Below are 27,208 nucleotides of genomic sequence, written 5' to 3'. Positions count from 1 at the left end.
CTGTGCTTTTTATTGCTGTTTCTTGTTAGATTCTGTGATCTTAATATTTAAATATCTGTTTCAATAGTTGCAGCTTCTCTCTCTCTAGAGAAGAAACAGTCACTTACACTAAATCACTAATATGTATTTTAATCATTGCTGGAGACAGCACTGAATATCAGAATCTTCCTGAACAGGGAGCCCTCAGCATAAACATATGTACAGCACCTAGCACAATATCCTGATGCCATTTGGTACTTGCAAGGCTTGTCACAGAATTACTACATCATTCTTTCCTCACAGATCTGTTAGAAAACAGATCAGTTCCAAGGATCTGCCTTGTCATCTCAACAAGTCTCATGTGTCTCTGAGCATTTGCTTCTTTTTATTTATTGCTGCTGTTGATGTGGAGCCAGGGCACAGTTCAGAAATACATGGATTAAAAAAAAGGCCAATCTTTTTGCCTTTATGACTTTTTGTAGGCCTTATAACCACTGAGTATCACCTCTGAAATGTTGCCTTTTTTCTTTATAAAGTTTGTCTTGAATTTGAAAACTAATATGTGTATCCAGGCCAAGCATAAAAACCCTAGTATAGAAAAATCCACATAAAGTACATCCAAGCTGTGAGGGCTGAAGTTTTAACCTTCAGTAGCCTGAGCCATGATTTTACCTTTTGCTCTAGGAAACACCCTCAGATGAGCTTCTCACTTAGGTTTTGTTGGTTTTAACCTGTGTCTGATGAAGAGTCTGCTGCAATTTCCAGACAAAGAGTTGGTTTTACCTGCATTTCATCCTGACTTCTACTGTTTGTTGACATGGGGGCAACTGAAAGAAAAATTGTGCTGAAAACAGATTATTTTAATGACTTTGAAAGGCTTATAGATGGGAGAGAAAGGATAAGTTAAGTTCAGGCCTGTCCAAATGTGAGGTTTGTGGTTTAAAGATGTTATGTTGCATAATACAATATAAATAAATAAAATAAATATATATAAAATAGGTAATTAAAGATAATTATATTGCATTAAAGTTTAAAAAGTTGTAATCAGTAATGACATGTGCAAAGAAGAATGTAGCAAGGTGGAAGTTAATGTTTTCCATCTCTCAACAGGCTAAAAGTGAACAAATCAGTGTGAGACACCTGACATCAGGGAACTGGGAAGTTATCAAAATCCTGGCATATGATGAAAATACTCAAAAGATGTAAGCACTGTTCTTTTTTGGTAAAAATATTCAAGTTATTAAAGTTGAATCCATTTAACTCAAAATTATGCATCAAGATTTCTTTCATTTTGGAGCATTACCATAACTTTGACACACCTGAGCACGTAAGGTACAGCTGTGAGACAATTCATCTGCTGTTCTTTTCCTAAATGCTTCTTTATGCAGAGGGAAAGATTCACACCGTGATATCACTCAACTCTGTATTTTTTTGAATAAAAGGAGTCAACACACAGTGCAGCAGTAATAACATTTTGGTAATTTCTTTCCTGGAATCCAGATGAGAAATCGTAGTAAATTTTTGGTGCTTGATAAAACATCACACCTTTACTACATGAGGTCTCCGAGTTTTGGGGTTCTGATCCAACTTCATAAATTCAGATTATTGGTAGATTATCAGAGCTCCTGATTCTCACCCACAGAGAAATCTTTCCACAGCCCATCTTGGTGTTAGAGTGGAAGGAAATGCAATGCATATTTGGTGGTTTTGGGGAGTCTACAACTAACACAAAATATCTGAAGGCTTCACCTGATTTCAGTGGATCTTGATTAATTTTCACTTCTATCTGTCCACAACAAAATATGCATAAGCATATCTAATTCTCATTTGCTTTAAAATAAATGATATTTCAACAAGAACATTTTTGAGGCTCAATAGGTCCCATCTTTTCCACTGGTACCAGAGAAAACCCTTTTTTGACAAGTCTTTTTATGGGTTTTGAAAATATATCCATAGAGAATTTTCTGGTCCTTCTGCAAGGCCCAGGGGTAAAAATGAGGTCTGGATGCACTCAGGCTGCAGGGAGGTGACAGATGTCACATGGGCTGTCTCAGCCACTTGGGGGATTGCTTTGCTCTCCTTCTGCCTGTCAAGCAGAAACTTTGTAGGGATCTCATCAGGGAAACACCAAGGCCTTGTCTCAGTGTTTTTGCAATGTCTCTTTCCACCTATGCAAAGTAGATAGAAAAAAAAGTTGGTTTGCAGCTCAAAAAGTCTCTCAGATCTCATAAGATTTATTGTAATATATGACATAATTTCATCGTGACCTCTGTCTACTACTTGGATTTATATTGCAAACTCTTGGAGAGAAGCAGAAACTTTCTCTTCAGTATTTTTAACATGCAGAAATGTCCGGGTTGCTATTGGAGCTCCTGGGCATGACAGGAATTAGAACCATGAAATCCTGTTTTCATCACTGTTTTAACAGGAAATTGTATAGCTTCTGAAATAACTAATCTGTATATTGGATCCAAGTTTAATCTTGGAACTTGGGTTTATATATAAGTATTTGATCTTCATGGATATTTGTGAATTTTTAATTTTTAAAAATCTTACTTATGGTGTCTCTAGCTTCGCTAAACTCTACCCAAATCAGGCAGTTTACCAAACTGAGTTTAACTTTTTTCTTCTTTTGGATGCAGTTATTTCTTAAGCACTGAAGAGTCCCCAAGAGGAAGACAGCTGCACAGGTAAGAGGTGCATGGGGGTGTGGTATCAGCTTCTTCATCCCAAACCATGTGGTGCTTGGGTAATCATTTACATCATGTAAAAATTTGTATGCTCGAGCTGCAACGAGGAAAGAACCACAGCTTCTCAAAATTAAAATTGCCAATTTCTAAAAAACAGAAAAGTTTCTAACACAAAATGTTTTCACCACTTACATCTTCACTAGTCCTTTATAAGCATCTAAAGAGTTAAACCTAAATACAAGCATTAAACATGACTGTGTTTTAAAAGTAATCAAAGTTTCCTAAATAAAAATATTTAGAGGGTTTAATCATGTAACTTAAAGTGTGGGGGCAAATCACCTCATCTTCAGCACTTAAATCTGAGGTTAGTGAATTTTTCATTGTTTCCTACTCATGCTGATGTAACCCCCCAGCAGTGTGAGTTATTGCAGTGCCAGTAGTGCTTTGGGCAGCTTTTGGGATCCTGCTCACATAGCCAAGTTTACTTTATTGTATTTTATTCCAATGTCAAATTCTGATCATTTCCTTCCCCCAGTGTATCAACAGTGGGCTCATTGAATCGTCAGTGCCTCTCGTGTAACTTCTTGAAGGACCAGTGCACATACTTCAGTGCAAAGTTCAGCCCCATGAACAGGAATTTCCTCCTGCACTGTAAAGGTAAGGCAAATGCACAGGCTGCAATGCTGTCTGCTTCTGAATTAATGCATTCCCTTGAGAAGGGTGTTAGGCTGGAGTCTAACATTTAGCTCAGCAGTGGATTACTCAAAGTTCTGTACAGAGCCTGTTCTAAGACTGCAAGTAAAGGTGTTCTGTGAAATAGATAAATTATGAGTGATGTCAGAAAGCTGCTCCAGTCCTGACCCCTATGTCCAATTAAAGGGCATCAACTTCCATCCACTCTAAATAGAAATCCTTCACCAAAAAATTCAGAATTTTGGTGATGGTACTGTGGTTTGTAACAGTTTATTATTTTATATATTGGGATTGATCTTGTGTGACTATACCTAGTTAAAAAATGAGAGCCTGTGTTCTCTAGCAGTGTCTGTACACCCCCATAATTATATGTATGGGTGTACCTACCAAAAAACAGCTGTGTTTTAATCCCCAGAGACAGATCCTCTATATCAGTGGAATTGTAATAAATAACTCGGTGTTTTACTGTTAGCTGCATTCCAGTAGCATTAAATGACACCAGTTGGCTTCAGAATTTCTGTATAAACAAAAAATTAAAACCATCTTGCACAGAGAAATTTATAACCTACACACAGGAAATAAACACTGATATATAAGTGATAAAAACAGGGTTCAGAAAAGTAAGAGACAATGCATAATAAAGTACATAGTTGTACATAATAAAGTGCCTGTTGTCCTTGAAACTTGCAAACTTCTACAGACACCATTCTCCCAGTATGTTTTCATAGCTAGGACCAGAGTGCAAAGAGTAGAGGACAATTCATCTGAAATACATATGAATAGATCATTTTATATTCATGTTGTTTCTCTGTTTCTTTCACAACTCTACTTTTTTTTTCCCCCACACAAAAATAAAATACCTGCTGACTTGAGCATTGAATGTATCCAAACAAAGAAACTATGAATAGATATTGGCTAAAATAAGGGGTTTGGCATTGGTTTTGTTGTTTTGGGTTATTTTTTTTGTGGAAATGCACCTGCACTACACAGCTGATTAGAAGAAGAATGTTCAAACTGTGTGGTTTATACATGGTTAAATCTGCAGCAGAAGTCATGGAGCAAATCTTGAGGTCCTTCTCTGAGTAATGAGCTCCTCATGCTTTAGGCAGAGTTTTCCCTTGTGCTTGACGTAATCCCTATGGGGTAATTCTTGCAGGAGAGAGGGTTGATAAATTGGGAAGTTTTTTTGCCCTGAATCAGCAATGTGCCGGGGTCCAAAAACATCTTGTTGCTATTTTAGCAAAGTAATTCAGCCTGTAATTTTTAATGTGCATCTTTGATATAAAAATGTGGATGCCAGTAGGGGGTTGTGCATGTGATTACTCACAGGCTCACGACTTTCAGTGACTTTGGCAGTTCTCTGTTGGAGCTGGAAAAGCTGCAGATCATCCTCCCCAAATTAAACCTACACTCTGAGTTGCAGTAGCCTGCCCTGAGCTGTAGATGTTGGGATGCTAAACCACTGTCATTAATTTTTTCTGCCTCTAGCATTAATGTAGAGTTAGTTCTGGCTGGGAGTTACTCAGGATCTTCTCCTGTGTTTCCTCAGAGCTTGGTAGGTGCAGCAGCAGCGTGGCCCCTGTGTAGTGCCAGGGCTGGGCATTTGGCAGTGTCAAAGTTGATGGCAGGGTCACCTTAGAACTGGTATCAAAACTCTTCTGCTTGTGAGATGATGAGGCAAACTGCTTCGAGGAGACAAATGACACATCTACTGTGTGGATACACACTTGTTTTCCCACAGCAAAAAGCCTTCACCACATTGTTACAAAAGCAATTTGCCCAGAAAAACACTTGTGGGACTCTGAACTGGTGGGATCAGTATAAGTTTCAATCCTTCAACCTCCTGTATACCCACAAGCACCTTTATTAGGATAGTTTTTCCTTCTTAGTTTCCCTCAGCCAGGAGATCTGTCTCATTTTACCAGCTGTATCCATCTCCAGAGACTCTCCTGAGTAAGGGGTTATTTCTTGCCTGGTAGATAGAGGACTGGCTCCTCAGCATCTCAGTTTTGGCAAGCATATCTTTGCACTTATTTCCCACACTGCTTGTGGATTTTTTCCTTTAGCACTTCACAAACACTGGCAAGATATTTTTCTCCCCGCTCCAAAAACATAGTTTAGGGAGGTAGTAATTGTTTCTCTCCTTTTATACAGCAGGAAATAAGCTGTGGGTTTGGGGTTAGTGATAAGAGGTCAATGGGAATTCCAAGTGCTGTGCTTTGTTCTGATGCACTGTAACACAATGCTTGTGATACAAATTTGCCCTTTTTTCTCCTCTGATCAGAATTTTAATCTACTGCAATCTCCTTTTTTTTTCAAAATGTCATCATCCTTCCATCATTCAGTATGACAAATAGAGATAGGCTGGAAAATACTGGTGCTTTCCCCTTCAGAAACAGTCTTAAATAGGAATTGAAAGCAAAATGACAAATTCAGAAGACATAAAAAGAGCTGGAAATAAAAACAAACCAAAACAAAAGAGACATCTGAAGAAATTACCTTCTTAGAGAGCTAAGGCAGAAGGCTGTGATTTGTCAACAATCTACCTGTAAGTTTTTTTGTCAATCGTCCCCCTTGAGGGAGACAGTGAAACTGATAAAAATCTTCAGTGAAGGCTGTGAATGTCATCATGCTATTTATTTCAGGTATTTACATTTCCCTAGGCTCATGCCATAATTAATTGAGAGCGACAACCTCTCAAAACACATAAATTAAGCTCTGTCTCTGAACTCTCAAGGGGAATTGTTTTTTTTCTCAAAAAGAGAGTTGTAGCTCCTAATTACAAAGGGTCCATGCCTTCATCTGCCATGGGGTCCTCAGGGACTTCAGCTTTTCTACATTGTTCTTCCTTGCCCAATGGTGACTGAATGCTTGTAACTTAAACACTGAGGTAAAAAAGAGCTTCTCATGTGTAAGTTCCATGTTGGGGGTGGGGACACAAGATTTTCTTCTGCAGGTTTAGACTGGTGGGAACCTTCAGAGCAGGCACAGCAGACTCAGCCACTTCTGGGTGTGCTGAATGCTTGGTCATGCCAGTTTCACATGCCACCTTGTGCATTTGCACAGAAGCTGTCGAATTATTCCTGATTTTCAGTTTCTTAGTGGTACAATGAAAATAATGTGAAATAGGATTAGACTACATCACTCCTAGATTTAGCTGTGATGTTGTTGGTTTTGTGGAGTTGACATATCAAGGGAGTTTCTTAAACAGATAATTATGTGAAATATATTTTTCTATACCTCTATAGCTTTTCCACAGAGAAAATAAGTGGATGTTATCATTCATTAATTTCCCAGTCAAGGGAAGCCTGAAGTTTCAGGATGTCAGACTGCTATAATTTAAACAGTACTGTTAAGTGCGTCCATAATTTTTTATTCTTCACTTAAAACTAAAACATGGAGATTAATAAAAAAAAAATAATTCTCCTTCCTGGTGCAGGGTCTGGGCTGCTGAACAGGCAGAAGGCAGTGTCTGTTCCACACCTGGTTGTTCCTGTAGCCCAGCCTGTGTCATTTCCAAGAGGTACCAGTGGAGTTCCTGCTGTGTTTGAAGGGAATTGTGTGTATGGAGCTTGCAGGATCCTGTCTTAACAGTGTGGCAACTAATGCTCCCATTCTTTGTCACTGAACTACAGAGTACAAACTACCTCACCCTTCCTCTGTTCTGCTCTCCTCAAAACAGGACCAGGTGTTCCAGTTGTAAGTGTGCACAGGACAAGTAATACTGCAAGTGAGTATACCTCATGAAATGAGTCGGTTTTCTTATCGTCCCTAATTTCTTTGGGGAGTGTGGGAGAGGAAAAAATAAGCACATGAAAATGTCATGCCAGTGCATGAAAACTAATTCATGTGAAGTGCTAGTAATTACTTTTTAGCAACGTCCACATCAGCAAATGGTAAGAAAAGCCATTAATCAAATGACTAAAACGTTTCCAGATTTTCAGATATCTGTTGGATTAAATGAATGTGAATAATCTTCTGTTTACACTTGAATAAATTAGATGGCAGGTTGGTCTTCATCCTTTTCCCTTCCTGTGTAGATCATGCTGCCATTGCAGTACACCTCCTGAATTTTCTGAGATGTTTTTAAAGTTACAATCCAATTATGTTGGAGTCAGGTACAGTCCTCAGATGATTGATCATAAAAGCTGACCTACATATGGTGATTTAGTCCTCCTATTTCTGAAATCAGAACAATTCCACTGACATCTTCAATGAAGACAATCCAGTAATAAAGGCTTTTAGGGAGGGGATTCTATACCTCTGTTTGTCAAGTTTTACTCATTATTTTCTAGTGTATTGATGCAAAATCTGTTATTGTTTCCTGGCTGCTGAGGGACTTTTTTGGTGGAAAACTGTCCTTCAGCACTTGAATTTTCCTGGTGCTGCAGCAGAGGTAACAACTCCGGCACCTCCAGCTCCGCTGTTATGGAGATGTGGATTGCAGGAATGGGGGACAACTTGTCATTCAAAAGCACTAAACCAACTCTTATATATCCTCATTTCATTAATTGGATAATCCCCAGGATTTTTTCCAGAATCCAGAAATGCTGAACTGTACCTGTCTGCATCCCCTTTGTCCTGGGCCAGTCACTGCTCAGTGGAGCTAATCTTGTATATTGAAGTACCATCCTGATAAATAGTGCCATGCTAGGAAGTCTTAATTAATATCTGTCTGCACTTTAGGGGTTTTTTTGTTGTTTTTTTTTAAATGCCATTGTTTGTGTTTGCAAAGCCCAGTGCCACAGCACACCCAGGGCAGGGAGTTTTATCCAGCTCAGTAAAGGGTAGCTATTGCTCAAATAAATGTGTTTTAGATTTCTGTGGAGCTCCTCAATTCCATGAAGGCAAGCTTTTGCTCTTTATTACCTGCATCTAAAGTACTATGGAATGTGAATTACTGAAATAGAGATTTATGTGCAACACCTTGGAGTAAAATAAACCAAGTCATGATAGAGGGACGTTGTTTGTTGTAGCAACAAAAAGCCAAATAATAAGAGAGATAATTTACCATTTGTGTTTCAGTACAAGATTAGATTATCCACTTCAATTCATAAAGGAATGATTAAGGATTATTTCAATTATTCCATCCTCAGACTATAATTATACCATTTTGGTTGGCTGCCCGGAACAAGCATTCTCCTCAGATTATCTGTTTTGGCCCTAAGTGAAGAGTTTATTATTTAATTAAAAAAACCTAAATTTTGGAAGCAAGATCGGTAATTTGAGTTAAAAAAAACCCCAAAAATAAAACCAACAAATTAGTCATTCTTTCCTGGGTAAAAGGGTTGCTTCAAATTAGTCTGCAGCTTTAAACCAAGCTGATGGTCTTGCTCTTGGCTGAAGTGCAGAAGATAAATGAGGACATTAATTGTGCTGGCTAAATATTGCCCTGGAATAGGTAATGTTGGGGAAAAGGATGCCTGCATGAGATGTAGGATCTTGCCCAGCAGAGCAGCCTTGTGCTGCAACAGCTGCTGTTAGGATTTGTCAGAGATGCTGATGTTCATGATGGTCATCAGAAATTTCCTTGGTAGTGCTTAATGAAAACAAAGACTGCCAGAAAAATGATCTGGATGTGTATCTTTCGGAATTGAAAAGTAGTTGCATTATAAAAAAAGTATTTACAGAAAGAATTAATTTGTGAGGTTAATTGCAAGCTTTAATTTGCAAGATCATTGCACGTTTGTCTCTTTTTCTCTTTTTTTGAATCTTGATTTATCTCTGGTGTGATGATTCTCCATGCCTTTCAACATGGTTTTTCTTCTTGCTTTTTTAGAGTTTTATATTTTGGAAAATAACCCTGTGTTGAAAGAAGTTGTTTTTAAGAAAAAGAGTTACAAGACTGAAATCAAAATGCTTCACATTGAGGACTACGGTAAATCTGGCAAAATTTTATTTTAGCAAGCCAAAAGCTTTCTTACAATGTTACTGTTTTTCATCTGTGTAACTACCAGCCTTTAATGTTTTGCTCTTTTCTTAAAAGAATTCCCGTTACAGTTGTCACTGCCAAAAGATTTCACGGATCGAAACCAGTATGCCCTTCTATTAATAATGTAAGTATCTGTTTGGAAACACTCAAAATAATAAAGAAGTACTTCACAGAAAATATTGAAATCTGAAATTAGATTTTTGTTTGTTTGTTTGTTTGTTCCTTTTGTAGGAAAAAAATATCTCATGGATTTGGGTTGAGAAATCAAAAGGCTTGTTCTTGGGAAGATTTTGTGACAGGTGCTGTCTGGTAGAGATGCCTGGGGTTTTTTTGAGCTAGTCAGACCTGACTGTGCTTTGCTGTACTTTCATGTTTGGGAGGCACTGATGTTTCCGATGGTGTAGCTTCAAGTAGCCCTGCGGTGTTTCCTGGACCCTGACTGATCCTGCCCACAGGATCTCACTCAGAGCATGTGCTCCTTTTTATCCCTGAGAGGAATGAGTAGAGCTTCCAGAGCTTCTCAGTTGAGATGGATGAAGCAAAACTGCTTTTAGGAACATCAGAATGAAATAAAAGTTCCTTTTGATCATCGGTGGTTGAAGGCATGATGATAGGCATGATCCAAAGTCTGTTGATTTTTGTAGAAAAGCTGCATGGGAGGAAGATGGTGTTCCCTGGAAACCTGTGCTGTTCTTTTAAAAGGAGATGGGGTGTGTGTTTCTTGCAGGGAGAGTCAGCCTTGAAGTTGTGTGTCTGCACATGTGTAGCAGAGGAAAAGAACAGAGTCATGAGTGTGCTTGAAGCCTCCCTGGGAAAAGTGGTGATGGCCAGCTCAGGGCACCACTCCTTTCTCCACCCAAACTCAGCACGGGTGGAGAGAGCTTTCCTGGACCTACAGAGCTTCTTCCAGTCCCAGCTGGAAAGAACTGATGGGAATTTCATGTAGGAGTGGGCTGCTAAAGTCATGAGAATGCCACGTTACTGAGCTGTGTCACCTGGAGCAGCTCTCCCCTCAGTGACAGCACAGATCCTTGTCGGATGTGAGGTGTTTATAGACCTGAGAATGATCCCAAATTCTTCTGCTCAGATCAGAAAACAGGACAGAAAGGCACAAGCCTGCTTATTTCTAAGCCTGGTTTGTGTTTTAAAACTCAGAATTTTCAGTTATAATTATCTGCAGTTGTGGAAGCTCTCTGCTTTAATAGACTCACAAACATATTTTTCTTTTCTTCTGGAAAACAGAACACATGGATTTTATTTCATCTTTGCAGCATTTCCTGGCATGATCTTGGAGGCATGATTATATTTTAAGCAGCTCTTATACGAGTGCCAAAGGCAAAGTGGCTCCGTGAATTGACCCCAGCAGCGCTGCAGGGACTTGGGAACACTTGTGCTTATTCCTGTTTCTGAGAGCAAGGGAACACAAAGGTGTTCACAGTGCAGCACTCCCCTTTTCAAGTGTCCTAGTAAATACATCATCTGCCATATACAGCTGTGGGAAAAGATGGGGTTAGAAACTCGTGTAGAACTGAGAGAAGACAGAAGGGAAAGATCAGAAACCTGAGAAGTCCAAGGCCAGAAATCATAGCATAAAGGAAAAGAGAAAAAAAAGCTAAAGAAAATACTATTTTGGTTAGATTTTCAATATGAAGAGTCTAAAGAAATGAGAAGAGGCAGGGTCTGAATTTAAACTTACCCAAGTTGTTGGTATCCAGTGAGCAAATAGTGTGGCCAGGTCACACTATTTCTGCTGTATGGATATGTTTTATAATTGTTTTGGGGTTTTTTATGGTAGGCATGTGGGATAAAAAGGAAAGTCATTAAACTACAAAAACATATTGTATCTACATTTACAGTATAAAGACTTTGGTTCTTTTAGCTCAGATTTTTATCTTTGCAATACTGAATTCTCAATGCTAGCTTTAGCACAGGGGATATTTTTAGAAAACCCTATACACTAGTGAAAATATGAAACTGAAAATTTTAAATCTGTCTTGGCTCATGTACTGTAGCTTGTTTTGTGTCCTCCTCTTCCCTAGAAGAAAAAGAAGTTACATTAAGCTGTATTTCTTCAGCAGCTTTTTACAGACTTAAAGCTAAGGTTGCCAGCAATCCCTTTTTCTATTAAAGAGGTCCCCAAATGAAATATAAAACTGCAAACTGTCACTGAAGTTACGGGAGGTTCCCTTGTGGGATGATTATTTGAGCTTAATAAATTCTGCCTAGCTCTTGAGAAGGAACAGTTGGATATCTGTGGGCGTATAGGGGGTAATTTCTTGACCCACACAGCTCCAAATTGACATCCTAAGGTTTATTTCATGACCAGAAGTACTACTTTAAAAAAAAAGAGAAAAGTATTCAGGTCCAAGGAGAACATGTAGCTTTTATAGGGAACATTGATTAGTTGTGTAGATGATATCATTTCCCAGATACTTGACTTTTCTGAGTCCTGAGTGGTACTGTTGGGACTGATGGAGAAACACCCTGTTCCTACTGCCAGCAGCGTTAGATGAGAACTGGGGGCTGATAACAAGTGCTGTCTTTTGTACTGTTCAGCTGCCCCTGCTTGCTTTCTTCCATTCTCAGCTGTGATATGATTATCATCATATTCCAGCTATTGAGAGAAAAGCCTTTGAACATGAATGCTTACCTGTGTCCTTGGTAAGAATGTTGGTTTAATTACATGTCCATTTTTTTGGGAAGGAGATCCTATAAAACATCTTGATCCAGGCAACATGCACTTGGAAATATAAAACCAGAGGATATAAGAACAGAAAAGTGGAGTATTAACACAGAAGTGGGGTTTGCTTTCCATCTCAGTGGTGATTCAAAGTGCACTTTGAAGAGGGAAAAGGGGAGGGAAGGAAGGAGGGAGGGAAGGAAGGAAGGAGGGAAGGAAGGAGGGGAGGAGGGAAGGAAGGAAGGAAGGATGGATTTATTTTATTTTATTTTTGGGTTTTTTTTCAAATCACTGAAATCTAGTAGCCATTTCAAAGGTGCATGGCTATGAAAAGACTTCTGTATTCATGCTGGGATGTCTGCAGGTAAATTTGAGCTGCACATGGCCCCCTGATGCCTGAGTGTTAAGGCTGAATCCTGGAAGGAAGCTTGCACCAGAGGAATCTGGCCTGAACTGAGCACGGTTCCATGTAGACACAAGTTCAACTTAAGGACCAGGACCTGATTATGCTGTAACCATCAGCATAAAGATTGTGTGAACATTCATCCATTAGCAGCTGCAAAGCAAGCTGCAGTACTCAAATAGTAGCTCATTGTATTGCTGTGTTAAAATTTATGTCCATCTGTATGGCTGGACTGTCTAACAGGTCTCATGTAAAAACCAGTTATGTTGGCTGGCACCCTTTTTCTTTACAGAATTGTGATGAGTAGCCCATAAAATGTTAAATAGATTAAAACACTTTCTTCCATTTGTTCTCCTAAACCACTGATAACAGTTCACACTCAGTTTCCTTCTGATGTAGTACACACAGTGTAGCTATATATTAGAGAGCTGCACGGTAATTGCCTGAAAAAGTGATTACCATCTCTTTTCTATATAATTAAGATCAAAGTTTAAATTTCAGATCTTTGATTTCCTCATTATGGTTCACCTTACTCATTAAAAAAGTTGGAAGATACACTTCTTGGTAACACACAGGAAATGATTAAGTAAAGACTCTGGCATTTAATCTGGGTAATAAAATCAGAGTTGGTAATCATTCTTTATTTTTCTTTGATCGTAATTAACCTCATTCCTTCAGATATGTAGATAATGTATCTTAAATATCAGTATCTATTATTTAATGCCATTTAAAGTTGTCCAATATGTAAGCTGATATTGTAAAACTGAATCAGTGGAAAGATTGTCCTGTTATTTGAGGGGGAAAAAACCCTGAGTATTCTTCAAAGTAGCAGTGAATTGTCTCTGAGAGGTTTCTGTTTGTTTATTTGTTTACTTGTTTTATTATATTTTGATCATAAGCAGGACTTGGTTTACCTGGTTTTGAACTGATGAAAGTTTTAGGCCTTGCACAAATAATCAAACCTGTTTATGCCCCCAGTGAATGCACTCTGATAGCGAGACAGGACAGTAGGGCTGGAAAGGGAATCTTCTGTGCAGCTTTGAGAACAAGCCATTGAAAGAATAAAAGAAATATAAAGAGGCATAATGCAAGTATTGGGAAATATATGTCTGCTGTCTCTCTGTGGAGGACAGAAACACACCTCAGATACTCAATATCATTTTATAGCTAAAGAGTAGAGAGACCTTTTAGTGCTAATGGGAATTTTGAGATGTACCTCAATGGAAATAATTGAAATGCTTACCACTGACTACTTACATGGACATTATTGAAATAAACTAGCCACTGGAAAATTGCTTCCTAAAGCAGTACATCAAAGAACCCATCATGCAGGGCTGGATGATGTGTAGTGTTTAAACTCTGAGCCCAAAAGTAGCCCAGCTATGACCTCCAAAAAAGGAGCTTGAGAAACCATCACTGTCAGTTCTCCTCCACTGAGAAACTGGCTGAGGTTCTGTTTGTTGTTTCTTCTTTACTGGGGAAATTCATTGTGGTAATCACCTTTGATTTAAAGCAATTTCTGGTTTTAAGCAGCTGGCTTAGCGAGGGCTTATAACTGTAATGGCTCTTCTCCTATTCCTAAGTGTCTAAAAATACAAGATATCTATATCTATAGGCACCAGATGTATGTATAACCTAGATACAGAACACATATCAATGAAATGTGAACACTGGATTAGCTTTGCTCTCATATTTAAAGGGAGGAAAGCAGGCTGACTCATGACATTTTCACTTACATGGAATGTGTTAATCTGTTGGAAAGGTACCTAGTCAAACATGGATATTTCTGAAATATTGTGGAAAGTTGGAAGAACTTACAAATAATTGTGTCTGGTCTGAGGCTCCTATTATTGAAAGTAATGATAAATACATTGTGAAAACATCTGTTTCAATGTGCAGTGCTTCTGGAAACCTTGCTCATTCAATGAGCAGAAATTGGAAATATTGCTCTGCTCCTTATTGCAAATAATAATTAATAGATATTTCCTGAATTGTGTGTTTTCTGCAGAGCTCACTTGACAGAATTTCCAGACTCATTGCTTCGTAGTGTTAGTAATTAGTGTAATCACAACTGAATGGGTTAAGCACACCAAAAATTGCCCTTCTTTTCTTCTTGTAAAGCCAAGCCTAAACCTGATGTCCAAGATAATGGTAAATCAAGCATAACATGTTGTGGCTGAGTCTGTAACCAAGTAATAATCCTGATTTCAGTACATGATATAGCAACTAAATAGATAGGTCTGACTGAATTTGAGAACACACACGTTCATCATATGCTTGCTAATTAACTGAGTGATTACCTTGAAGATGGTCTGTGCTATCCACAGCCAGATACTGAATCAGCATGTTATTGTATTTAAAAGACAGGACTTATTGTAGGATATTTTATCTCTTTCCTCTCCAGGGTTTACATAAGTCTATTTGGCAAAATAATAATTTCTGTCTTCATCTTTCTTTCACCTTAGACAGGATATTCCCACAGACCATCCAATTTAATTTCCATAAGCCAGCACAGACACTTTTACATTTTAATTTGCATTCCACTGGCAGATGCAGCCTGCTTAGAACTATTTTGCATTTTGTACAACTTCATGGTAGCATGTTCTTTTATTCTGTGTTTATCTTGGGGGAAAATAATGACAAACTTCCCTTTTAAAACTGACATTTTATTTTCTTTGAAAGGAAAATAGTGTATTTGGCTTCAATGGAAAATCTTATTGTTCTTCTAGAAACTATATTCTCCCATTCTATTTCACCTTTTGTGCTGTAAAACACCTTTTTTTTTTTTCTTGGTCATAAAATAGACTTATCACTCCTGCCTGCATGCGTTGCTTCCTATGAATTTGGATAGAGAAAATATAATTTTCTCCAGTGTATGCTTTAGTCTTCTTTGTACTCTATTTCAAAAAATCTATTCAAAGATACAATAATGCAATTATTTTTGTTTTCTCAGATGACATCCTTCTTAATAGTATTGTATATCCTGCAGAACGGTAATAGGGTGCTGAATGAATTTTACCTTTATGTGTGTTCAGTGAGACTTTGCAAATTCTGCATGAGCCTCCTCAGAACCGAGCTAGCCGTTACCGATTATGTTTGGGATTTTTTTCCCTTCACTTTATTATAAACAGCCCTACCTGCTTTAATTTTCCGTGCCCTTCAACAGAGTGTGTTCAGGTATTGGCAGCGCCGCCGCACAGCGGTTATAAAGTTAAAGAAATTACTTTGCTGCAGGGCGTGCAGCCCTAATGGGACGGTATTGATGGAAGTGACAGTAGCTCAGCAGGGTTGCATAACCAACTGAACTCTGCCACGTAGGTTAAATAAAATATCAGAGCTCGGCACAGCGCATCACATTGTCAATAGTCTTCGTTTGTGTCTGGTGTGTTGGTATTTGCAGTGATGAAGCTCCAGGCAGCCAGTTGGTTACAGATAAGTTTCACATTGACTGGGACTCAGTGCTTGTCAACTCTGATAATGTCATCGTAGCTCGATTTGATGGCAGAGGGAGTGGATTTCAAGGCCTCAAGATCCTACAGGAGGTCCATCGATGCTTAGGATCAGTGGAAGTGAAGGACCAAATAGCAGCTGTAGAGTACGTATGTGCAAACTCCTCTCTTTCACCCTGCCTCCACCTGAACGAGCATTTGGACTAAAACTGCCCAGAATGTTTTCTCTGCATTGTTAATGTTTGGTTTTTAATGAGTTGCAAATATTGCAGCTGTAATCCTTCCATTACAAACAGCAAGTGAAAAATCAAAGAGGTGTTTGTGGGGTTTTCTCTGAGTTGGTTCTCTTTGGTAAAGCTGTCCTGCTCTGTGCAATCCAAATATGCCACTTGAGCTAATTCATACTTGTCTGTATTCTGTAGGTAAACTTCTTGCTGTCCACATTAGCATATAAATGCATTATGTTACAATATTTTAGGTCTGTACCATAGGAAACTGCTCTCATTCCCACCACAGAGCTCTGGAGTAATCACACAGAGCAAGTGGCATTCTCATGGTGTAAATGAGAGCAAAATTTTGAAAACTGCCTCTTATTTCTCATTTTCATTATCATTTTTAGACTGATATAAGCCTACCAGCTGCAAAAAAGAGTAATTTCTGTCTGTGGAGTTGTCATGTATAGCTTTGACAACACTCCTTACTCAGGGTGCACGTGTCAAAATGGCTCATACCAAGGTCTGGATGGACTTTTCTGGGGTTTCCCAGGGAAAGACAGATTTTAAGCCAGATATTTTTAATTCTTTTGAGAGAGGCCAATGTTTCAACCATTCCATGAATAAGCAGCTGTGTCTGATATTTCCCCTCAGGTTATTCTGTCCTTTCTATATAAAATTCACCATAGATGATGAGTGCCTTGATGAGAGAATTAATTATTTGTATAATTATCTAGATTCAAGAAGCTCCATTGATCTTAGCCTCCTTTAGCCAGTGCTAGGCACCTGGTCCAAGCCTGTCATTTAAGTGGAAAATCCTGGCACTTCTGAAGGATGATCCTCCCCAGACTGAGAGAAGTTTCCATCATGTGTAGGAGTGCTAAATATTATCTCTCCTCTCTCCATTAACTGAAAAGCAGATGTAAATGGATAATTTAGACAAGATGCTTAAATTCAGATATCAAAATTAGGTGAGAGGGGCCAAACACCAACTGTTTACCTTATAAAAAAGCAATTAGGAAAGAAATCACATTTCCCAGTGCAGTGCTACTTGTATGGGTATAATTCTTCTTCTACCTGATCTCCATGTCTGTCAATTCTTTAATGCACAAATAATTAAAGTTCTTTACATACTATATTCAGAAAGTAAAATCCACCATTTTACATTTTGCCAAAATTAAAAACCTTTTTTTCCTTTCAGATCACTTCTGAAACAGCCCTTCATTGATCCTAAGAGGCTGGGTATATTTGGAAAGGTAATGTGCAAAAATAGCAGGCTATATCATGATTCTTTAAGAAAGTGCTGTCAGTTCATAAACAAATATATTTATATATTTTCCTAGGACAATTTCAGTTATTAAAATGGGGAAAAAGTGATCTATAATTTACTGTTTGTTCTGTGCAGTATTTTTTTTCTCAGAATGAGTAGTTAAGTCAATAAAATCAGTTTTATGGTATAACACTGTTTGCATTTCAGAATCTGAAGGAGAAAGTATTTGTTAAAAATTCTGCTTTCTTTATAAAATTTTCATAGGGACTTAGTTTTTGTGAAGGCTTCTTTCTTACAATTTTATATTTGGGCTGCAGTTAAATTGACAATGTTGTCCTATAAAATACAGGTTTTATATCTGCATGTTTTACTGACCCTTGAGCTTAGCTGAGCACCTACCCTGTGGTGCTGTCAGCAAGTTCCTTGTTGCACCAGTGAGAAATCTTGCCTTGGCTGTTTTATCAGCTGCATGTCATTGCCCCTAGCACGAGATGCAACAAGGGAAAGGTTCAACTTTTAGTGGCAAACTAAACAGCATTTTACTGATGTCTATTAAAAAGCAGCAATTAGAAACACCACTCTACTGCTGCTTCATCTCTGAACCGGCATGTGCAACCTTTTAAATTTTTTTAAGATTTTTTTTTTGTATTAAAAATGAAGCTGTTTTCTGCCTTTGAGCTCAAAGCAGCAACAACCCCTGATCAAGTACCCCCCAGTCATCACTTTAAGGAGCAGCATGTGTTTCACTGTGAAGTGCCTTAGTTCTCACTCTGCTGCTGAGTTGCTGCACAGCCTCAGGCAAGTCATTTAACCTGCCTGTCTCAGCCTGTCTGGATGCAGGATGAGGAGATTGACATTTACCTCCTGCATGGTAGCATTTTGAGGGCTGGCTGATGTTTGTGACTGTTATTAGCATTTCACATGAACATGACCTTCCTCAAAGCTCTGAGCTCCTGCTGCAGTCCTTGAGCTGAGAAAGAAACTCTCATTGCAAGAATTTCACTAGGGTCAAAGCCACTATTTGGGTTGTAAGGGAGCAGCCAGAGATTTTTCAGCAGAGGATGCACAGGCAGGGCCAGTTTCATCCAGCAGGTGATGGTGGCACACACTTCTGTTCAGGTTTTAATGCCTGTTACCAATGTATATAAAAGTACACATAGAAGTAAATGTAGAAGTGTCAACATTTCTCCATATCCTCTTCCTCTTTCAAACATTTGATGGAAAATGCTGTTTCTGGAATGAAATCCCTAAGCATCCAGAATTGCTTGGCTTTGACTGCAGAAATGCTTTTCATTGCTACTTGAAAATTCCCAGTTGTTTTCTGTCAGAGATTCATCAGTATCTTTTTTCCTAAGAGAGATGTGATGAGACAGTAACCGAAGGGCATGCATGGAACCATGGCTTTATATATCTGCCAAAAACCACTCCCAAATTTCTTTTCTTTCACAAAATGCTATTGATTGTTCCTGCATTTGTTTTCTGAAAGCAGTGTTGAGGAATGAAGAGTGGGAAATTCAATAAGCTTTCAACACTGCTTTGAATTCAGGGAAATTTCCCCTTCCCAAGTTAACTTTTCAGAGTTGTTTTTTTACTGTCAAAAGAAAAAAAAAATCATAAAATTTGAAAGTCAGTTTTATAATTAATAATAAAAAAAAAATCTATTTAACAGCTTCTTAGGGTTAATTGTATTTTCCTCCACTCTGTTTTAGAGTCGATTAAAAATCTACTTTAAAACTCATTTCTTTTTTATCACAACAAGAACGTGGTAGGAAAACAAGTTGGGTTTTTTTTCTTTCTATGCATTAAATTTGCTTTACTGATGGAAACAGAATATGCACTTTGCTTGAAAATAAGTTGGCTTTGGAATGGCTTAATGCTGATCTCATAAATCTGGACTTATGCACACTTTCAAGGAGCTCTTTAAGAGGTTTCAGAACTACACAGAAGTAAAATTCTTTTCACAATTAGTGATGTCAGTGAGGCACAAGAGTAAGAAACTGTCCAGAAAGTGACAGTGGGGAAAATCTGCCAGTGCCCCCTTGCTTCTCTCAGTGAGGGGGGTGAGCCGAAGTGATGCAGGCTCCAAGGGCCTTTCTGACCTGTTAGACAGACAAGTGTGGCTCCATGGAGTTTGTGGTTTTATTCATGGATGTGAACAGAGAGTTTAAAAATGAATTGCAATTCTAGAGCCAACATCTTCCTTGAAAATGTGGCAATTAGGCTGTAACCCCAGAAACCCAGCAGATGAGTGAGGCACCACATGTTCTTGCACCAGGGAGTATGGAACAGCAATGTCACTGTGAAATGCTTCTAAGAATTTCTAAAAAAATCACTCTGTAGTGTTTTTGTCCTGGAAAGCCTGGCTGGAAGCAAGGGCACAGGCACAAAGGGAAGAAACTCCCAGGAGAGTTAAACAAGCTCTTAATGAAAACATGGAATAAATAATAAACAACCTGGCAATACCAATCCTTGGATTAAAATTGTGCTGTGGAGCTACTGGGAAAGACGCAAACAGAATATTAAACAAAAGAAAAAGCAGAGAAAACCCAGAGGCAGAGGAAAGTTGCTATTCTCTTAAACTCTTTGAATTATACAAATTACAGGCACCTGCTCAGAAATTCTGTCTTAGGTGAAATCTACTCCAGCACATGAACAGATCTGGGTTGCTCTTGGCCTCCTGGGCTCAAATTTGTATGGGAAAGGAATAACTCAGCTCTTCACACTCCTTTAAAAATCCAGCTCCTATTTGGTATTTTCTTCAGTGTGTCCACTCCCACTTAATATGGATTGATTGCAAAGAACAGGAAACCTCTGTGCTTGTATTTCTTAAATAAGGTTAGAGGGGTTTCAGATATTACCATTCTTCCATAGAAATCATCTGTTCAATAAATATTTGTACATGAAAAAAAGGAGCAGGCAGCATTCGTAAAAGTCCATAAGAAAACTGTAAGCACTTGATGCATAATCTTCTTTTGGATCAGCTGGTGTTTTGCATTATATTTTCTCTGTCATGGGATAATTTTGTCTTCCTGAAGTGTGTTGTGCCAAACTCAAACCAACAGCAAAAAATACCTGAAGAAATACCAATTTTTCAGTAGTGATGACAGGAAAACAAAGATGGCAAGTAGAGAAATTTGAGGAGCCCATAATATAAGAGAAAATCATCGATTCCAGGTGCCACAATTCAGAATTTCATCTTCTGTGAGTCTAGAATGATTAGAGGTATACAGAAATGGATTGCCATTGTCATTTCAAGGAAATCTGTGGTCTCAAGTTAAAGCTTTCACAAAGGTTTTCTGACTTGCTGGTATCAGCTCTTCCAGGAGAGATGTCTTAGACTTTGGAGATGGTGAAGAAATTTGCATCACTCGTTGTTATTAGCTGTATAGATTAAAAGTCATGACCAGGCCAGTGAGATCTTTATGCATCCTTAAACTGTAAATAAGATACCACTGTGGCCTTTAGCTTCATTCTTGCTAGAATGACATAAATCAAATTTCAATCCAATTGTTAGGGGTACGGTGGCTACATTACATCGATGGTCCTGAAATCCAGCGAGCGTCTCTTCAAGTGTGGAGCTGTGGTGGCACCAATCACAGATATGAAGTTATATGGTGAGTGTTCCCTGCCCAAACCTGTGTGATAGCTCATTCAAAATAACTCTTATTCATGGAGCTGATATTTATTTCAGCTAAGGGCAGATAAAGTAACAATGTTAGTGAGATTCCACCTCACTGTCTTGGTCTCTTCTTTAAATGAAAGTAAAGCTGACACTGGGATGGTTCCCCAAAACCCACAGCAGACATGGTATTATTGACAGCTCTGATTTTGCAGTTACCTCGTTTCCTAAGAATCCTTTATGTATATCAGCATGAATCAAGTCTTGTATTAGGAAGAAATCCTTTAAGGTTAGCAGTGAGTTCCCTACAATATCAGCCGTGTTGTCATTCAGTCACAGGTTATTTTGTTCTGAATGTGAAGTTTTGGGCACAGGCTGTGAACTGTGGTACACAGGAAATCAGACCAGATTACTGTAATAGTCTGTTGGACTTTCATTTGGGTTTTAGCTTGTGTTTTCTTTTGGGTTTGGGTTTATTGTTGGTTGGAGTTGGGGTTTGTATTATTTTATGAGGGGAGTTGGTTGATTTTTGGTTGGTTTCTTTTTTTAGTTGTTAAAAAGTGGGTTTAGATAGTAGATCAAAATTGTACATTCTGTGTCTCTAAATGAACATCTCAACTTCATGGCTTAAACAGCTTCTGACTCTAGGTCAGAAATTATGAGTTTTAAAATAGAAATAACTTGAAATTGACAAGGTTTTTAGGGGTTCTTTTAATTTTTACAGCATCAGCCTTTTCAGAAAGGTACCTTGGGATTCCATCAAAAGATGAAATTACCTATCAGGTAAGTCAGCATAAATAAGTAACTTAAAGTGACCATTTTACTCTTAAAACACAATTGAATTACAGCTCTGTGTTTGTTCCCTAGGCATCCAGTGTATTACACAATCTTCATGGTTTAAAAGAAGTGGATTTGCTAATAGTTCATGGGACAGCTGATGGTGAGTATTTACAGATGCAACTAATTTGGAGTCAGAGCTTCTAATAGGCAGATGTTCAAGGGCTGATGGGGCACACCCAGCAGGTACATTTGCAGTTTCACTTTGCCTCTGATAAGATTTTTTAATTTTGTTTCAGCTGTCACTTCTAACTCTGAACTGGTGACGCTTTTCTTTGCTGAGGATTTGCACCTTTTAGGTGCTGTATGCTTTAATTTGTTTAAATCATGTGGACCACTGTGTTGCTAGTGAAAGGCATTACATGTATTATTAATAGAACAACATACATTTTTAATGTTGTTTTAAGTTCATATAAATTCTGCAGAATTATCAGTACAGCTGGTGGAGCACATCACCAAATGGGAAGTTAATCTTTTCATCTAATTAATTACAAGGTACTGCCAAACCTTCAGAAACTGAAGCTACACAGAACATTTTAATAGCACCAATACTTTTAGCAGTAGATTAAGACAGAGAATGAGTTACACAGGATAAGTTTTAGCACTTTAGATGGAATCATAAGACACATCAATTGAGATAATTTGTAATTGCAGATTTCACTGCAGTGTATTCTTCTGAACTTTCTTAACTGATGTCTAAAGAATGAGCTTTGATGCAGGCACAAATTACAGTGATGCAAACAGCTGCTCTATAGAGACTGACGTGCCTGCTTCCTTCCCAGCATTTTCTGGTGGATGTGGGATAATACAAGGTTTCTTTCTCAGTCTGAAGGGAGAAGTGCCTCTCACTAGCTGAGGTGACAGTGCCCATAGTGCCAGCCTGTCACCCTGACTTTGCCAAACCCATGTTAGAGGGGTGCAAACCCTGTCCAGTGCTTCTCCCCAGAGCACAGGGAGGGGGATGAAAATATATTGTGTGCCTGAGCAGGCATGAGGGGCTCAGGCTTTACTGATTGCAGCAGGCAGCAGCAATTTCTGCCCCTCTGAACCTAGCACCAGAGGGAACTGGGGCTCTGATAGATGTCTGAGCAATGTCTGAGATGTCTGTGCTCTGGTCTGGGAGTGTGATTGTTTGCTGCCCCTGCTCAATATATCACATCCAGTGACACTGCCCAGCCCACTTGCAGCCTAAACTCTGCAGGGTTAGGACATGGTGATCATGGTTTTGGCACACAAAGGTTGGGTTACTGATAGGTTCCAGAAAGTCCATTGCCTAAAGAAGAGTGGGGTGTAATGACCCCGTGCAAGCAGTAGAAAATGCAGTGTGCTTCCCTTCAAGCAAATTAGAAGATGCCACAATGTTCAAACAGAATGGTTTCACACATCTCTAAGCTGCCACAGGATATGTAAATTAAGGGTAAACAGAGGAGTCCTCACAAAGTGTCTGGAAAGTGAGACTTCCCCTGGGGCTGCCAGCTCCTTCTCCAAAACCTCTGCTGTAACACCCTCTTCTCTTGCTGGTGGCCTTAGAGATTATCAGCTACACACCCAGAGCCTGGAAATGTTTTCAGCCAAAGCTGTGTAACAGATAAGTATCTCATATTAATGTAGCTGTTTCTAATAATATCAAATGATTTTTTTGCAGCTAAAGTTCACTTCCAGCATTCAGCAGAACTAATTAAGCGTCTAATAAAAGCTGGGGCTAATTACACTATGCAGGTACGTGCACCTGGAACTTTTCCTATAAACTTAGTTGAATATTTAACCTCCTGTTGCTATTTCTTCACTGCAAAGGACCCTCTCTACCACAACACAGTGGGTGAGGTATTACCTCAATTTGCAGTTAGAGCTCTGTTTAATCCCATTTTTCTCACTGTTTGTATGGATGTCAGGAGCTATATCATCTTGTCATTCTCCTGGGCTCTTTTTCCTCTCTCTCATCTTTCTTTTTTCCTGTTTATCCTACAATTCTATACAGAGTGCTCTGGAATCCATGGGCACTCTTGTAACATGGAGATTTCAGTACTTTGGGTCCCTGTTTACCTGAAAAGGTATCAGGTCAAATGAGAGTAACTTCCCCTTCTTTTCAACATTTAAATTTATTGAAAGGGCACAACAGAGCATCTGCCAAGGCACAGGCTTGCCTGGGACCCCCCTGGAGCACATGGATGCTGCTGGCAGAGGGTTTTGATTGAATCAGTATCTCCAAACTCTCCTGATGCTCACTGGCCATCACAAACCCCGACTTGCTGGGCTGAGGGTGATCCTGTGGTTTGCACTGGAGTGTGAGCTCGTGTCAGGGGGGATGTGAAAGAAGGGGGCTGGTGCCACTTAAGGAAGGAAAAAGAACTTTAAATGTAGAATCTGTTCCTGCTGCCCATGTGGTTTCAGCTGAGGTGGTGTGAAGGCCTGTGGAGAGAGGAAGAAGCAGGAGTGACAGAGTTCTCCCAGAAGAGCCCTGTAGAGACATTCTCATGTAACATGTGATAACCTGGGTTTGAGGAGGCAGCTGAAGCTTTTTGCCTCAGGTCTCCTCAGGTCTCTCTTCTTGAGGCCTGGATTTCTCCATTCAGCCTGCAAATGTTTGCTCAGCCTCACTTGGGAGAAATTCCCAGTGGAATTTGTTTTAAGAGATAAAAATGCCCATATCCACCCTAGGAGGGAGAGGAGATGGGCTTTAGACCAGATAGGAAGATGGTTAAGATATGAATGAAATGGGTTTTTGCTAAACACTTAGAAGCTGAAATATTGAGAGGTCCCTAAAAGCATGAGGTAATTAATCCTTGTGGATGTTAATGGGATTTGGATGCCTAGGCACTATTGAAAATGCCAACTAAAGTAAACTGTTGTAAGCACAGTGGCTGAGAATATAAATTTTTTCACTTCTGCAGATCTCACTGCAGTGCTTGTTTTATTTAAGTTCAAATTCCAAGAGAGTGAGTCTTACTTTGGGTTTTATTAGCTTTTCTTGATGCCATAAAACTAATGTTATCATCCTGTTGTCATCTAAAACACTTTGAAGATCAGAGAAAGAAAATTAGAGTCCTAAATATTTGAAAAGCCTTTAAAAGCTATTTACTTTTTTTCCTTTCTCCTCTGCCAGATCTACCCGGATGAAGGTCATAACATTGCTTCTGAGAAAAGCAAATATCACCTTTACAGCACAATCCTTGGGTTTTTTAGTGCTTGTTTAAAGGAGGAGACACCAATTTTACCACAGGAACCTGAAGAGGATGAATAAGGAAGCCTATTTGTGTAGTACTGAAGGGGACTTACTCTGCGGCTCAATAAAACCTTAAATAAAAGTGACTGTAAGATTGCAGATTCTGCAGAAGCTCAAGGGCAGCTAAAGGATACCACAGTGGAACAGCACATTTACAGACAATGAGCTAATAAACTGGAATTCGACTACAAAGTCCAAACTTATTACCAAGGGACAAAAACTTTACCTTTGTGGAAGGTCAACAGTTGGTTACAGTTTCCTGGAAGAACTTAGTTTTGCATAAGTGTAGGGTTAGTGCATGTTTGTTATGTTAAGCCTCACTGTTGGTTCTGTAAGTGGTTGCTTGTTTTCTGTTGTTTTTTGTTTTTTAATTTAAATGTACATCTTTATTCATCTTTGCATAAGGCACAACCTATCATAAGTATTACCACCACTAATATTCTAAAAGGTGAACTGCAATCTAACACTGTAATGTTACAATAAGTGCAATTCTTCTGCTGTCTATTACACGTAAGAAACCACAGAGATAATAAAGGGCACGATATTTTCTCTAGTTTTTGCTCAAAGGGGATATTGTCTAGTGCATCATGTAACATGGATATTGAAAATTATTTCCCCCACACAATTTCAGCATTTACAATTATTGCTGTACCTACTAGTAACCAATAGGGGACTTCTTGGTGGTGTGCTCTTGGTCTTTATGTATATACCCACAAATCCCTAAGCAGAAAATCTTACTGAGCTTGAAGAAATTTTTTCAAGATGTAATTGACAGCTGTATTTAAAACAATAATCTGCAATTGAAATCATTCCCCATTCCAAAAATGTATCTATTGTTTCCTTAAAATATGTTTGAGTTGTGTTTTGGTATTGTTTATAGTAGTTAATAGTTTGCTGGTTACACTCTAATTTTAGAATATGCTACTTTGTCACATGTAAATTAGATACATAAATATTAAATTATAGTTTCAGATAAAGAAAGTTTATTAACAATGTATAATGCCATTGAGTAATACTTTGCTCCTGAAATGAAGAGAGATTTTGTATAGTGCATCTTCCTTTCCTCCCATCTGGTCTCAGATGTAATTCTGATGTTCATCGAGGTGGTGACGTAGCTCAAACACACCTTTAGTTCTTATTCCAGGGCTGCTCATTCGGTCTCTTGCAACAAGATTTAGTTTCAACAGCATCACAGAGGAATGAAATGTTTCTCATTCGAGGCAAAGGAAGATCTGACTGGTTAGATTTTGTTATTTATTCAGAGGGTGAGCCCCTCATGCATCCATTTATTTGCCAGGGTGAAGTACAGCAATAGAAATTGAAACTATGAAATAAACAAGGCAGCCAGTTTGGGTCTGCAGAATATTAACTCTGATCACAGAAAGCAAGTTTATTGGTTTAATTTGAGATATCTTCCTGAAGGTATGTGAAAACTCCTGACAGATGCTGTGCCACTTAGAGGGGAATAGCTGTAGTTTTTTTATTTCTGGATATATTCCAAATACTTTCCTATCTAATTAAGGTTTAATTTCTTGCAAGACTAAAAATATAGTAATTTTTGAAGGTAAATATGCTATTTAAGATGTAAAGTTCTGCATATTTTATGAGAATGGGAATTGTTTTTAATGTAATGAAAAATCACTTGAAGCTTTTTTACTCATCACTTCCTTCTGGAATGTTTTCTTTCACTGTTAGGATTTTTTTTTTATGATGGAAATAATTAATTTGTCTGAAAGGCGTGGTTTTATGGAACACTGAAAAGTCTCTTGTCTTTTAATGTTTAGTATTTCTCTTGTTTTGTTAGCAATGTTCAACTATTTTTCAATTAGTTTAATACAATTTTAATGTGCAATGATATCTTGTTTGGGTCCCAGTGTCACCACAAAGTATGGCTTTGCTTTGTGGTATTTATAGGACATATGGAGAACATATGTGCAGTGTAGGTAGGGTATAATTTATGGGGGCTACGATGTGCACTACAGTAAGATCACACAGAACAACAGAGAAAAAGTGAGAGCAGAATTCAAACAAGGTTTTGCAAATCCTGTTTGCCATGGAGGAGTGGAGTTTTCAAGTCTTCTGTTGGCTGGGTCTGCTGCTTTGTGATTTTATAAATTACACTCATCACTTAATAAACGCTGACCTGACAATACTGCTGCTGCTCCTAGCCAGACACGGGAAATGAGGCCCCAGTTCCATGGGAAATGAGGCCCCAGTTCCA

The 27,208-nt window shown here is 38.6% G+C and overlaps 1 protein-coding gene across 3 annotated transcripts in view; it reads left to right on the top strand.

Annotated features, from left to right (window-relative positions):
- DPP10 (dipeptidyl peptidase like 10) overlaps positions 1–27,137 on the top strand; it is a 433,150-nt gene extending 406,013 nt beyond the window's left edge. For 2 of the 3 annotated variants that reach the window (XM_015635406.3, XM_015635405.3), the window contains exons 14-26: positions 1,090–1,181; positions 2,622–2,669; positions 3,205–3,326; positions 7,045–7,092; positions 9,142–9,240; positions 9,349–9,418; positions 15,778–15,972; positions 17,240–17,294; positions 20,823–20,922; positions 21,652–21,710; positions 21,795–21,867; positions 23,410–23,483; positions 24,868–27,137. In XM_015635406.3, the coding sequence (XP_015490892.1) occupies positions 1,090–1,181; positions 2,622–2,669; positions 3,205–3,326; positions 7,045–7,092; positions 9,142–9,240; positions 9,349–9,418; positions 15,778–15,972; positions 17,240–17,294; positions 20,823–20,922; positions 21,652–21,710; positions 21,795–21,867; positions 23,410–23,483; positions 24,868–25,005 (1,173 nt within the window). In that variant the 3' untranslated portion in view covers positions 25,006–27,137. The remainder of the gene's footprint in view (positions 1–1,089; positions 1,182–2,621; positions 2,670–3,204; positions 3,327–7,044; positions 7,093–9,141; positions 9,241–9,348; positions 9,419–15,777; positions 15,973–17,239; positions 17,295–20,822; positions 20,923–21,651; positions 21,711–21,794; positions 21,868–23,409; positions 23,484–24,867) is intronic. The other variant, XM_015635407.3, reaches the window with a different exon arrangement.
- Positions 27,138–27,208: the final 71 nt, after the last annotated feature.

Source organism: Parus major, chromosome 7 (assembly GCF_001522545.3).
Source record: "Parus major isolate Abel chromosome 7, Parus_major1.1, whole genome shotgun sequence".
NCBI classification, from domain to species: domain Eukaryota; kingdom Metazoa; phylum Chordata; class Aves; order Passeriformes; family Paridae; genus Parus; species Parus major.
Note: the sequence above shows the minus strand (reverse complement) of the source record. Positions and strands in the feature narration are given on the sequence as shown.